This window comes from Corylus avellana, chromosome ca5 (genome assembly GCF_901000735.1).
Source record: "Corylus avellana chromosome ca5, CavTom2PMs-1.0".
Taxonomy (NCBI): domain Eukaryota; kingdom Viridiplantae; phylum Streptophyta; class Magnoliopsida; order Fagales; family Betulaceae; genus Corylus; species Corylus avellana.
In genome coordinates, this window is record NC_081545.1 from 21,735,645 (window position 1) to 21,748,726 (window position 13,082).

The following is a 13,082-nucleotide window of genomic DNA, read 5'->3' on the forward strand; positions in this document are numbered from 1 at the left end:
TGCCCTTGCCTATCATTTTAGGAAGACCCTTTATGAGAACCGCTGATACAAAAATTTGTGTGAAAAATGGTACTGTAAGTATGAAGGTAAATGGTAAGAAGATAGAATTTAAAATATTTGATGCATTGAAATTACTTCAAGATGATCTGGAACGCTTTAATGTCTGTATGATCCAAGGTGTTGTTGAGAAAGTTTTTCAGGCCCATCACATAGATCCATTGGAGGACACCCTCACTCACAGTTTCACAAAGCAAGACATTAAGCCATATTTTGAAGATGTTATTGATGACATCATTGAAGCTGTGCACCTCTTGGGGCCTCTCCACCACGTTCAAGTAAGTACATTTCTCCCTTTGAAACTCTTGTGCCTACTAATACTACTCTTGTCCCTTCTATTGTTCATGCACCAAAAGTGGAATTGAAGCAGTTGCCAGAGCATCTAACATATGCCTACTTGGGAGTGAACAAGACACTACATGTGATAGTTGCTGCAAATCTAAGTTTTCGGGAAGAAGAGAAGCTGTTGAGAGTTCTTAGAGAGCATAAAACTGCTTTGGGATGAACTATTGCTGACATCAAGGGAATAAGTCCAGCCAAGTGCATGCATCAAATCTTTCTTGAGAACGAAGCAAAGCCAACTAGGGATGCACAAAGAAGACTCAACCCACACATGAAGGAGGTAGTCAAAGCGGAGGTATTGAAACTATTGGATTTTGGCATTATCTATCCCATCTCAGTCAGTAAGTGGGTAAGTCCAGTTCAAGTAGTTCCAAAGAAGCATGCGCTCGCTTCTTGACATTATCTGGTAGTGAGCTTGAGCGCAGGTCCATTGCGATCGATCACACTATTATAACCTCTAGCTTTTCCCAAATTTGTTCTTTAAGCCCAATACTTCCATAAATGTTTCATTTTCTTCCAAAAACCTATAAAACCAAGAAAATATAAAAAGAAAATAAAATTGCACAAACTAACACAACTAAGGAATTAACAAATATAAATTGAGGAGCTAAAATACATATATTTTAGCACTTATTAGTATCACTAGCTAATCGAGTGAGTTTCAACAATAATGAGCGAGCTTGTACAGTGTCAAGTTCGAGTTTAGGTCGAGTTTAACTGAGCGGGTATTGAGGGAGCTGTCGAGTATGTCGGCTCATTTACAATCCTATAAGTCAACAACTCCTTTCCTTTTAGAATTAGACTGCATTGAAGACATCAAGATATACAAATTATTGTGCAAACTATGTTGCCCAATGTGCCGCTTCAAACCACTTCAAATTATTCCCTCTTACTCTCTCATTCTCTTGTCTTTTAAAAATTTGTAGGAAAAGAAACACCCTTTTGTAACTCTCTTTTTCCTCCTTCCGAGAAGAAAAAAAAAAAAACGGTGGTAATGTGGCTGGGTCCCAAAAAAAAAAAAAAAAATTGAAATCACCGCCCAAAATTGCCTCATCTTTGTCAAAACGCACGCCCCCCTACCAAAATTTAATTCTCGAAAGAGGAAACCCACCCCCAATTTTCCCTCCCAAAACTTCTCCAACCATGCGACGAGAGGCTCCACCACCGCCGGAAAACTGACGCAACTTGGCTGCCGCTCGTTCTGCTCCTCCGTGCGACGAGGCTCCATCCCAACCATTGGCTAAGCGATGCCGCCTCATTGCATTAAGAATTGTCTCAAAACCTAATTTTTTTACTTGGTCTATAAGGTTAAGACTTGAAGCATTGATGGAACCCGATTCAAGGTTGGTGATAGAGTGCTAGAAAACGACGGCGAGCATGGCTAGTCTTTTCGGTGGCTGGGTCCTCTCCACCGGCAATGGACTCCAAGGTTGGTTCTTTTCGCCGTAGCTTCCCCTATCACCTTGACCAGATTTGTTCTCTCCCCCGAATGACGACAGTGGGATTCTCCCAGTAGTTGCACTTTCGAGTGGGGACACCAGCTCATCTATGAGGAGTGGAAGTATACCTTTGCAAGGATCCACATGGCTTTGAGTATGGGTCTAGTAGGGATGAGCTCTGTTTTCTTTTCCCACTGTCACTGATATTCGTTTTGGATTTGAGTTTAGGCTTGAAGGCGCATGACGACGAGGACCATGGTCCTGACTGTATAACTTAGAAAACGAAATTCAAGAAAAATCAGAAAGTCCTTAATTACGTGTAGTGTTCCAAGTCTAACAAACATTGCTTTTGCAAGTTTCTGAATTTTTTTCAACTACTTATGAGGATCAGATTGATAGGTGAGCAAGTAAGTCATGTGTTTAACCAGAATCTGAAGATTACCCGATTGGGGAAATCGGGGCGGATTGAAGAAGCCATTCACGTTTTTTCACAGTTGACACAGAAGAATGTTGTAAGCTACAACTCCATGATATCTGCTTATTGCAAGAATGGTAGAATAAGTGATGCACGCCGGCTGTTTGATGAAATGCCTCAGAGAAACTTGGTTTCTTGGAACTCTATGATTGCTGGGTATTCGCATAATGATAAGGTTCTGGAAGCCTCTGAACTCTTTGATAAAATGCCTAAAAGAGACCTCTTTTCCTGGGCTTTGATGATAACTTGCTATACACGTAATGGGGAGCTTGAAAAGGCTAGAAAATTATTTGATTTGCTTCCTGATAAGCGAGACACAGTTTGTTGGAATGCTATGATTGCTGGTTATGTGAAGAACAGGAGTTTTGATGATGCCAAGAAATTGTTTGGTGAAATGCTGGTCAAGGATTTAGTTTCTTGGAATTCAATGCTAGCAGGATATACTAAGAATGCGGAAATGCATTTGGGGTTGCAGTTATTTGAGGAAATGGAAAAGAGGGATGTGGTTTCGTGGAATCTGATGGTGGATGGGTTTGTTGAGGTGGGTGATTTGGATTCTGCTTGGCAGTTCTTTAAACAGATTCCAAACCCGAACGTTTTTTCATGGGTTACGATGTTATGTGGGTTTGCACGAAATGGTAAGATTGTGGAGGCTAGGAGACTTTTTGATCAGATGCCACATAGAAACGTGGTTTCTTGGAATGCGATGATTGCGGCATATGTTCAAAACCGCCACTTTGATGAAGCGAATAGGCTATTTATGGACATGCCAGAGAGGGATTCTATATCATGGACTACAATGATCAATGGGTATGTTCGTGCTGGTAAGATTGGTGAAGCAAGGGGTTATCTAAACCGTATGCCTTTCAAAAACATTGCAGCCCAGACAGCAATGATGTCTGGATACGTACAAAATAAAAGGATGGATGAAGCTAGTCAACTATTCAGTCAGATTGGCATCCGTGATGCTGTTTGTTGGAACACGATGATTGCAGGCTATGCTCAGTGTGGGAGAATGGACGATGCTCTTCGTCTTTTTAGACAAATGGTCAATAAGGACTTGGTTTCATGGAATACGATGATTGTTGGTTATGCTCAAGCTGGGCAGATGGATGAAGCCCTTAAAATATTTGAGGAGATGGGTGAAAGGAATATAATTTCATGGAATTCTTTGATTACAGGCTTCTTGCAAAATGGGCTATATTTGGATGCACTGAAGAGTTTTGTGTTGATGCAGAAGGAAGGAAAGAAACCTGATCAGTCAACTTTTGCATGCGGACTAAGTGCATGTGCCAATCTTGCAGCTTTGCAACTTGGGAAGCAACTTCACCATCTGATTGTAAAGAGTGGTTATGTGAACGATTTATTTGTTAGCAATGCTCTGATCACCATGTATGCTAAAAGCGGAAGGGTCTTTGATGCTGAACTTCTGTTCAAAGATATGAATCATGCCGATGTGGTTTCTTGGAATTCCTTAATTGGTGGATTTGCTTTAAATGGGTATGGTCAAGAGGCTGTTAACCTCTTTGAAGCGATGCTCATTAATGGAATGGTTCCTGACCAAGTCACTTTTATTGGAGTATTGTCCGCCTGTTGTCACGCTGGCCTGGTTGATTGTGGTTTAGAGTTGTTCAAAAGCATGAATGAAGTATACAGTGTTGAACCTTTGGTCGAGCACTATGCTTGCATGGTGGACTTGCTTTGTCGAGCAGGGAGGTTAGAAGAGGCCTTCAACATGGTGAGGGGGATGAAGATCAGGGCGAATGCCGGAATATGGGGTGCACTCCTAGGAGCTTCCCGGGTACACCAGAATCTAGAACTTGGTAGACATGCTGCTGAGAAGCTTTTAGAACTTGAACCTCATAAAACTTCGAATTATGTGCTCTTGTCGCATATGCATGCTGAGGTTGGTAGTTGGGAGGAGGTTGAGAGAGTCAGGGTATCAATGAAAAAGAGTAGAGCGGAGAAGCAGCCAGGCTGCAGCTGGATAGAACTCAGAAATCAAATACATGCTTTTCTTTCTGATAATCAATTGCAGCCTAGAACAGCAGAGGTATGCAATACATTAACGGCTTTAACTGCACAGATGAAAAATCCAGGTGACTTATCTGAGTTCAAATCTTTACTTGAAAATGATTGTACCATCACCTAACATTTATATCAGAGCAATTTTAGCATCTTGTACATTAGGGATATGCCATTTCTCATGTACTAATTCTTTTTCAATTGTATATATGTACATGAACTGTTGGGGGCTGTTTAATACTACTATCTTCTGACGTCGCATAGTGTTGATCAGTTTGCATGAGCTTAAACAGTGTCTTCACCCAGTTTCTGGCAGCCACCTGGCAACTCATGCCTTGTCGGGGGGTCCACAGCCGAGCAAAAAATAAAATAAAAATAAAATTGATTCAAACAATACTAAGTTTTCTTTCTTTCTTTTTTGGCTATGATATGAAAATAATACTTAAAAAATATGTTCTGTTGTTGGGAATCATTGGAATGGTTCTTTTTGCTTGAAGGTAAATATTAGAAAGAGAGTGGAAGGGTGAGGCATGTTTTACAGAAACGAGCATGTGGCCCCCACTCTTTACACTGATTATTTTATAAGTAGTTCAATAAAAGAGCATAAGGGGTGCAACTCAAATATATTGGGAGTATATAAGAGAAAATACCCAATATAGTCAAGAACGAGAAAGGAGAGCACAAAAGTCCACAAAGTTAGAGATGTTGAGAAAGGCGTTTGTAGAGATCTATTCAAACAAAGATTTGGGGAAACAAAGTTATAGGCGTGAACTTGTCTTTTCACAATCTTTGAAACTTTGAGCATTCATTTCTCTCCAAATGCACCACAGTAAATGTGAAGGGATTAAATTCCAAACAATTTTAAGATCTCTCCGACTGACTCTTTCTTTCCAATGGGCCAAAAGATCCACTACACGTTTACGCATAACTCACTTTAAACATCTGAAAAACTAAGTTACAGAAGTCTCTCGCGATATCCCAATGAAGGAGGAGATAATCAGGAGTTTTCCCACTCGTTTTGCATATATACCACCATTTTATCACTATAATGTACTATAATATGACGTTTGCAAAGATTATTTAGAGTGACCATTTTTCATAAAATTGTTGTCTAAGAATCTGTTTGGGATTGTGTTTGAAGAATAGAGCTTTTCAATCAAAAAGTATTTTTAGGCAAAAGCTTCATTTTTTAAGTTTTTACCAAAACTGTGTTTTGCCAATTTTTAGACTTTTTTGACCCTTAAAAGTGCTTTTAAATTTTTTACTAAACGAATATATATATATATATTTTTTCAAACAGACTTTTTGAATGTTAAAAGCACTTTTAGACCCCTATAACGCAATCTCAAACATGCCATAAGTGAAGAAAGTCACCTTCAAATGAGCCTTTCCAAGAAAATGAGGAGTTAGCGTTGGAAATGAGGACTTTGGAAAAAGTTTTAACTTCAAAGAATCATCTTTTCGAAGGAATTCAACAAAATTTATCTTCACCTCCTCGACACATCCTACAAGAACACAAAGTACTGAAGAAAGAAGTAATGGACTCCACCTCCTAGCCATTGACCAATCTGATATAATTTAAGAGTATCAATCCACCTCATCGGTGTAGGTACACATATTGTCAGACACCAGAGCATCTTTATCCCTTACGATGCAAAATATCCCCAGAAAAGAGTCCTTCAAAGAGCGACTCCCACACAAAACATAATGCCAAAAACTAGTTCGATAAGCATTTCTCACCTCAACTTTAACACAACTAGACAAAGCATCCCGATCTCTTGTAATATGTTTCCAAAGACTCATTTTATTAAAATGAGTGCCACGTGTAGTCAATATTTTGTTGAAATAATCTCATGAAAATAAGTTTTCCCTCATATTTGAAAATCTCAACTTTCCCTCTATTTGTGTCTTTCACTTTGTTCCACGTTGAAAAGCTAAAAGAATTTTTAGTGCTTTATAAGTAATTGTCTTTCACTTAATCTCAATTGTAGTATCAATAAGTACACTCTTTCCTTTCGGTTAGTTTTTGAGAGTACCAATCTAGACCATCTTTCATGGCCTAAATATGGAGTGAACATATAAAGGCTGAGAACCCCCATATGGCATAGTGACAACATTAATGCACCAATTACTCACCAAACTACCATATTTCATATGGAACAGGATCCTCTCTGATTCAAATGAATCGGAGAGGATCCAATTAGTTATATTTGAAGAGTATTTTTGCCTTTTCACTTTTAGAGGTGACAAAATACCGCTCAATTGTAACCAACTAAATATTCTCCAGTTCAAATGAAATGGAAATGATCCTAATTCATTTTCATATGCATCACCTGTCTCCAAAAAGCTTATCTCTTCATAGAATGTTCATAGCTACTTTCCCAAGAGAGCTTTATTAAAAGTAAGTAGATTCCTAATCTCCAAACCTCTCAGATGAAGGGGAGAACAAACTGCTTGGATTAGTGCTACTTTAAAACCCCCTTTTTTTTTTTTGGTATAACATTTTGGTTATAAATAAAGTTGTTGCATGGTCAAATGAATAACTTGAACCCACAACAACTTAGCATTGAGTCTCAATCCTGGGAGGAATGTGAACTTAAATGTGAAGTGTAGGACACTTTAATGTATTTAGGATTTTGAGATTCTCAATACGTTTAGTGATTGCATATAGCACTGTGAAAACACTACTTTTCAAGATAGAATCAATAATCTCTTTAATATGAATTAATGAGATAAGAAATATCTTCTTGAGATATGTTTAATATGAATTGAATATTTTGAGTCTCAGACTTGAACATTTTTGTAAGGAGTTACTCAAATAAATATACTCAATAGAATTTGATTCTAAGATTATAAGAATAATCGAGAGATTAAATCGTAGACTCAAGAAATAAAGAGGTAGTGAAAATAAAGTGACAGTAAATTTTTTAATTTGACTTTATTTCACTACGGATATTTTGTGGAAGGGTCAAATGCAATTATAATTTATTAATAAGTTAAGAGAGCTCTTGTATAATCAAAATCCTAGATGCTTTAAGAGCATCCCCAGTAGACTGATCAAAATAGTTTTTTAATTATTTTGATGAGCCAAATCACTAAAAACCACCAAAAAAAAAAAAAAAAAACCCACCCCATAGCCTCAGCAAAATAGTGATTCTTGTTTGTTGAGTGATTGGTGAGTATTATTCGCTCACCAAAAGAATAAAAAAAGAAAATTACCATCATTTTTATTCTTTTTCACGCTCAACCCAAACGTTAACGGTTAGGAAAAGACAAACATTAAAAAATATAAATGTTAGAGAAATACTAAAAAACTTTTGAAAAATAATATTTAAATGAAATAATAAAAACAGATAACGAAAATAATGAGGCCGTTGGGAGTGCTTTAAAAAAATTAGTAGTTAAAATATAAAAAAAATGTAATTTTTAATTATTTTGACTAATAAAATTTGGTCGTTACTATAAGAATGCTCAATTTCAAACTCCACGGTTTATCGAGTAATGCTACAAATTCTTTTTGTGTCACTTTTGTGTCATTCCAAGAATGATGTGGCTCTTAAAATCACTATTGGACTTGTGATTGATCATTATTGAATTTTGATCAAACGGTAATTTTAAGAGCCATATCATTCTTGTAGGGATACAAGAGAGACTTCTAAAATTAATTTTGTTTACCGCATGTTTGAATTCATTTGTACGGAAAAGTAGTGCTTTGTAGGTTTGTCACGTGGTTGCTCTTTCTATTTTGTTATTGTACGCTATATATTTACTATATATTGTTGCTACCATTACCAATGGTGTGCCTGCTATATTATTTTTTATATATCTTTGCTACCACTACCAATGGTGTGTAGACTCTTAGATTTGTTGAGGTCCGAAATGGAAATTGAATTTGAGGCTATATCATGATAATGCTATTTAGTGAATTTTTATGGGATTACTAATCTCTTACACAATTATGATAATATGACATTAAAAATCAACATTTAGATCAACAAAAACTTATAAAAATAAAAATTAATAGTTGATATTAACATCATCATAGTTATATGAATCTACGAAATATTATTTCTCATCATGATAAGACTATGGTTTTCTTTTTCTGGTAAGTGTATCCATAAAACTTGAGAAAAGTACCCTTTGCTTTTCTTTTTCCAGCAAGTGTATCCATTAAACTTGAGAAAAGTACCCTTTGCCCAATCTCTGTGTTTGATAGGAGCGATGAATCATGATGTCTAATCATCATATAACAAACCCAATTTTACATACCAAAAAAGTGCATTTATAAATCATGCCATTGCAGGGATTAAGCCTATGTTGGAAGAGCAATCTCCATACTTCAATAAAACTAGGAATCAAAGTGTTGATGCTTTTCATTCTCCATTTTATTTTCTTTTAAAAAAATAAACAATCCAAATAGTTAACCATATTCTAAGTCAAAATATTAACAAAGGGAGCCAAATTTTATGTTTTCTAGGACATTTAACAAAGGTCTACATGTGAAATATTCAAATAAATCAAGCAATTACAAGGAATTAAGAATTCAATGACTACCACTCCAGTTTAGCACCTATAAAATCCCCTAAAACCTAAGCTCTACCTCCAAATAGAAAGGATCGTTTTTGTTTCTCTATGTTTTTTCCCCTTTTTCCAAATACACAGGAACAAGTTCAAAGAATTAACAACAAAAGTGAACAAGGACTAGTTCACTTGATGATGCTTCCACCTTCAAATATCTCCATGGTATATCATTATTAAACACAAACAAAATTCTCTGAACTCCTCCTCTTCCACAACATTTAAATGCAGCAAAAGCATGATGATCCCCATGCTCTCCCACCACTTGTTCCTGATCCAAATTATACTCATCGGATTCCATCACAGCAATTCAATCCGACGGCTGCCACGCCGAGGCGGTGAGCAGAGACAGATCCTTCCACCCTAATTTCAAGCACCCGTTCTCCTCCACCAGAGTATAACCCTTCCATGGGAACATCCCAAGCAACAAGCTGGCCTGGGCCGCCGGGTTCCCTCCAAGCGAGACGGGTTGGAACCCGACCCGCCTCAGCTCGTCCCCCCACCTCTCTACCTTCTCCTCTCCGGTTCTCTTGGGCCCACCCACAGCGACGATGTTCCTAATTTCGCACCCAAACAGCTGCTGCTCCACCATATGCCTCTCCACGCTGTCTCCATCCAATCCGTCCCCCAGCGCGTCGAACAACGCGCTGTAGTAATGCAAAGCCTCCACGAACCGCGCCAAGAACCCGCCCCCGTGGCTCAGATCCTGTTCCACCATCGTCATCACCCTCGGTCTCAACAAAGTCAACAATCTCAACGCTCCCAAATCGCTCCCCGTTATGTCGTACAGGCAGTGGTGCATCCAGTGCACCACGATCGCCTCGCTCGGCCTCACCCCGAGTTGACTCGGATCTTTCAGATTCCCGATTTTGCCCTCGAACGAGTGGAACTCGAAAGGCAACCCCAGCGAAGTAGCAAAGTCCGCAAGTCTCTTGCCGGTCGACTCCAACAACTCTGAGGAGGATCCGAACCCGGTGACCCGCATAGATCGGATCTTTCTACTTCGGGATGCCAGGATGTGGAACAATCCTGGCCATTGGAGGCCCTGCATTATGTCGAGATCGATGACGTGGACGTCCAGTTGGCCGTCCAAGGCTTGAAAAATGGCTTGGTTGGCAGTGAAGTGAGAGAATTTCACCAAGGGGCTGATGGAATTGTAAGATTGGAGAGCGAGGAAGATTCTCTGGGACTGGGTTAGGGTTAGGCTTTTGGAGCTCAGCGGTGTGTAGGTGCCCAAGCAGGAGGTGATCACCCGAGCCTGGAGTGCGTGCGCGAAGTACGCCCCCACGCGCTGAGGCGACGAGCCATACGGGGACGAGAGCTCCACAATTTCGGGAAGGAGATCGGTGGCGTCGTCGAGGTTCTCCGTAGCGACGCTCTCGGCGCACTGTAGCAGAAGCCCTAGGAGTCTCAGCCCGCTCGACTCGCTCCCCTCCGCTTCCTCGACAGCCTTCTCGCCGGAGACCGACCCCTCGTTCAAGAAAGTCCTCCGCTTCATCGTCGTCTCGTCGCCGGAGCTATCATCCCGGTCCACGCGCTTCGTCCTCATGGCGGAGCTATTGCTAGAGCTAGGATTAGGGTTAGAATTCGATATTGGAGATTGCGGAACCAAGCTTTGAAGCATGATCGATCAGAGATAGAAAAGAGATAGAGAGAGAGAGAGAGAATAAAAAGTTGAATAGCTTTCGGGGGGAAAGGGACAAAGGCTTGAGAGAAAAACAAGGGGAGTGACAACAGAGGAGTTTGCAGAGAGGGTGGGTTGTGTCAGAAAGCGGTGTTTGGGGAGAGAGAAAACGAGGGAAAGTGAGAGAGAAAGTGGGAGGCCGTGGACTGAGACAGACGGAAAAAGGCGAAGAACTTTTGAGCCGAGAAATGGGGGTCTCCTCTCCTATCCTATCCAATCCAAAAGCTAATCCTCATTACCTACTCCGCTCTTGCGTCCTTTCGTTGAGTCCGTTTGTTCGTTTCTTTGTTTGTTTTTGTGTTGTAAACAATTGTAGGGGTTGGTTTGATTAGACTCAATTAATTGGCTTCTTTGGATTCTTGGGAATAATCTAGAAGGAGGAGGAGGGGTTGTCTTGTCTTTGTTTTGTCTTTCGGATTTTGATGTTTTATTGTTTATGATTTAATTATTTCTCATGACACAACAATAGGGGACAGTTGGCAAGTTGTTGTCCAAAGAGCCTTTCCAACAGTTTGGGCACTTTTTAAAAACCTAGGATAAAATTGTAATTTATTATTTAAAATCGTAATTTAGTCTTTTAAAATACAACTTTTCAAAAAAATACTCCCTTAATATTCTATTTTCTGAAATTTGATTTAAAATCACATTTTTTATTTATGAAATCGCAATACCAAACACACTCTAAAAACATGTTTGAGATTGCGTTTGAAGAGCCTAAAAGTGCTTTTAACTCTCAAAAAGTCAATTTGAAGAAAAAAATACTTGTTTGGTAAAAAAATTAATTATGCTTTTAAAGGTCCAAAAAACCTAAAAATGAACAAAATGGACTTTTGGCAAAAGCTTAAAAATGAGGTTTTTGCCAAAAAACTCTTTTTGACTTAAAAACTTTATTTTTTAAATGCAATCCCAAACAAACTCTAAGAATTATTTTAGCTATTTAAAAAGTCATTTTTTTTTTTTTTTTTTAATTTTGTGTAGTATTCTTTCGCCTTATAATTATAATGATATGGCAATAAAAATTAATATTTAAATCAACCCACTCGTATGTAGTCAATCAACTAGGAATACTATACTTTTTTATGACTTGATTCGGGGTGTGACCCAAATTACCCACATGCCCCAGCCAAGCCCGAAAGCTCCGATTATAATAGCGACCAGCCCAAAGCCTTAGCCCGGTATATTGGGTCGGTGGTTGATATCCGGTTGGGTCGAATAAATATATGAATTAGGATTCGATGTGGCCCAAAGTATCCACATATGCCGAACCGGAAAGCCCCGATTGAGTGAGCAGCCCAAAACCTTAGTCCGGTTTTCCTTCTGTTCGGGGTTTATAGGCAATTCCGAGTTCCGACAAGGCTCTACTCTCCACTGCAGAGCCGCGAAAGGTAAAACAAAACAAGTCGAACGAGAATCTGAGTGAGAAATGTCTACGCCGCGAGTAGGGGAGGAGGAGGATGAGGAGCGACGTCGTCAAAGGAAGCTTGAAGAAGCCCTGGAGGTCAAATCCCTTAGGCGCATCGTTAGCGCCTACCTCAAGTACGCCTATTTCTCTCACATATTCTCTTCTTCTTCTTCTTCGATTGTGTCATTTGTATTTTTAATTTTTAGATTTTTTTTTTTTTTGGTTTAAATTGAATTCTGAGTTAATACTCAAGTTATATGGAACGACGTCGTCAGCCGATTATATGCTCTCCTTGTGCTCTTGCAACTTTTAAGGCTAAGATCAAGTTGATTCTGGTAGTTGAGTCAATTTGAGTCGGATTGGTGATTGGGAAGTCTAGTAAAAGTAGCTGCTCTTTTATTTTATTTTTATTTTTTTGGAATTGAACTGCGAGTTATAGCATCTTTAATGTTACTTAGTACTTGGAATTGATTTAGTGTTGGGAGTTTATGTTTTGATGGCCCAATTGGACATTTTCAGTCGTATGTGGTGTTGAAGATTGTTTCCGACAGTTTTGGGTTTAGTGTTTTTTTTTTTTAAAATAATTTTTCGCCATTGGTTTAAGAGTTGTGAGCCTGTTTTATGGGAATCTGCTTAGAATTTAAGGTAGTAGAGCTTTCTTGTAGTTTCTAAGAGAGTCCTGGGCGCTTTTTGTATAGTAGCGTAAAAGTCCGGAATGGGGATATATTGCATTCTGCTTGAACAAAATTTAGAGCTTATGAATGAAAATTTGAGTTTTGTGTATAGATAAAGCCACGATTATCCAACATATTTATGCTGTGTTCTATTACTTTTTGTTTAATCACAAACTGACCTGTTTCCTTTAGTTTTCCTTCACTAAACTCTTATCTTAATAGCCTTCATCTCTTCTACCCTAACCATCATCTCTAATTGTGGAAACACCTAAATACATCAGCTACCATAAGACTCTGGCAGTATTTGTTCCAATTTCCTTCAAGATTTCAACTCTTCAACCCTTCACTTAGGGAGTTACTGACCCATCCATAAATCCTAATAACCCTCCGCTACTGGTTAACTCTT

General features: G+C 38.8%; 3 protein-coding genes across 5 annotated transcripts in view; 2 read left to right on the forward strand and 1 right to left on the reverse strand.

Moving 5' to 3' along the window:
• Nucleotides 1-1,511: 1,511 nt before the first annotated feature.
• LOC132181393 (pentatricopeptide repeat-containing protein At4g02750-like) lies at nt 1,512-4,576 on the forward strand. Its single transcript, XM_059594596.1, has one exon. It carries the CDS (start codon nt 2,219-2,221, stop codon nt 4,463-4,465), a length of 2,247 nt encoding a protein of 748 aa, XP_059450579.1. The 5' UTR covers nt 1,512-2,218; the 3' UTR covers nt 4,466-4,576.
• A 4,243-nt stretch (nt 4,577-8,819) lies between these two features.
• On the reverse strand, nt 8,820-10,996 carry LOC132181054 (scarecrow-like protein 23). Its single transcript, XM_059594099.1, has one exon. The coding sequence runs from the start codon at nt 10,538-10,540 to the stop codon at nt 9,227-9,229; it is 1,314 nt and encodes a 437-aa protein (XP_059450082.1). The 5' UTR covers nt 10,541-10,996; the 3' UTR covers nt 8,820-9,226.
• Nucleotides 10,997-11,915: 919 nt separating this feature from the next.
• LOC132182667 (uncharacterized) overlaps nt 11,916-13,082 on the forward strand; it is a 44,539-nt gene continuing 43,372 nt past the window's right edge. Inside the window, exon 1 of one of the 3 annotated variants that reach the window (XR_009440320.1) lies at nt 11,916-12,136. Coding sequence is in view for 2 of the 3 variants with exons in the window: in XM_059595973.1 (XP_059451956.1) it covers nt 12,024-12,136 (113 nt within the window). In the remaining variant the exon portion in view is untranslated. The remainder of the gene's footprint in view (nt 12,137-13,082) is intronic. The other 2 variants (XM_059595973.1, XM_059595974.1) reach the window with 2 other exon arrangements.

Bases quoted from the DNA above. Each gene is read 5' to 3' on its own strand.
- LOC132181393 (XM_059594596.1), top strand. From the start codon at position 2,219: ATGAGGATCAGATTGATAGGTGAGCAAGTAAGTCATGTGTTTAACCAG.
- LOC132181054 (XM_059594099.1), bottom strand. From the start codon at position 10,540: ATGCTTCAAAGCTTGGTTCCGCAATCTCCAATATCGAATTCTAACCCT.